At 38.4% G+C, this 1320-nt stretch overlaps 1 protein-coding gene across 1 annotated transcript; it reads left to right on the top strand.

The window, feature by feature from the left end:
* Positions 1 to 939, top strand: LOC117116022. Its single transcript, XM_033259953.1, has one exon. It carries the CDS (start codon positions 1 to 3, stop codon positions 937 to 939), a length of 939 nt encoding a protein of 312 aa, XP_033115844.1.
* Positions 940 to 1320: the final 381 nt, after the last annotated feature.

Here is a 1320-nt window from a genome sequence, read left to right on the forward strand (position 1 = left end):
ATGAGTACTGAGCTTCCGGATGGTCCATGGAGATCGGTAGGAGTAGATTTTCTGGGACCATTACCAACAGGGGATTACATTCTCGTCGTTGTTGATTATTACAATAGGTTCTATGAAATAGACATTATGAGAAGTACAACAGCTGATAGAACTGTACGTTCACTAGAAGTTATGTTTGCGCGACATGGCTTACCGCAAGTCATTGTCAGTGACAGTGGCCCACAATTCATATCAGGAGAGTTTAGAGACTTTCTGGAGGTAAATGGAATTAAGCATCAGAAGGTGACACCGAAATGGGCACAAGCAAATGGGGAGGTTGAACGTCAGAATAAATCAATCTTGAAGATATCGCATACTATGAAGAAAGATTGGAAACGAGAGCTTACACGATATTTGGCTGTGTATAGAACGACTCCTCATCCTTTAACAGGCAAGACACCTGCTGAATTGCTAATGGGTAGGGCCTTAAGGACCAAATTACCAGAATTAGAGAGAGTGATTGTAGACGAGGAGGTTAAAGATAGAGATCTGTTGCTGAAGTGGAAATCAAGGCAGTATGCGGACGTGAAACTTAGCGGACGTCACAGCGATGTTAGACCAGGAGATAGTGTTCTTCTTTGCCAGGAAGCGAGAGACAAGTTCTCGACAAAGTTTGAACCTAGAGTGTATGACGTAGTTTCTAGATATGGTAATCAAGTCACTATAAGTGATCGGAATGATGCCAACAGGCGTCGTTGGAAACGAAATATTACACATGTGAAGAGGTTTTATGGTAGTAGACCACAAACAGATGACGTCACAGTTGAGGATACGGCACTCGATGACTTAATGGAAACTGTACATGAGGAGGGTCCAGCAATGAATGAGACCCAAAATCCAGAACCGCAAAGGAGGTATCCTCTGTGTATTAAGAAGAAACCGGATAGACTCGATTTGTAAAGATGACGAGAGTAGTAGTAGTGATTAAAAATGTTATGTTATAATAGTTTGTAAAGATGTTGTTCAAGAGTAGTCGAAGTGATTTATGATGCTGTTATGTTGGTTAAAAAAAATTCATACACACAGATATAGTATACAGTATATGGTAATTATGTTAACTATCATTATAACATTGTGAAGTAGATAACGAAAAAAAAAACCAGCACTCACTTTTCAGAATAAGGTTTATTGTAATAACATAATTTGCAATATTAATGCATATTGGTTTGGTAGACTATTTACAGTTTGTTTCAAAGACTTGCAGTACATGCTTGTAAAAGGTTTAACGGTTTTCATTTAATTTTTGAATTCTTTGTTAAGCTATTGTTGGATAGAGTAGTC

Source organism: Anneissia japonica, unplaced genomic scaffold, assembly GCF_011630105.1.
Source record: "Anneissia japonica isolate Jap-2015-1 unplaced genomic scaffold, ASM1163010v1 scaffold287743_len2803612_cov181, whole genome shotgun sequence".
Classification (NCBI taxonomy): Eukaryota; Metazoa; Echinodermata; class Crinoidea; order Comatulida; family Comatulidae; genus Anneissia; species Anneissia japonica.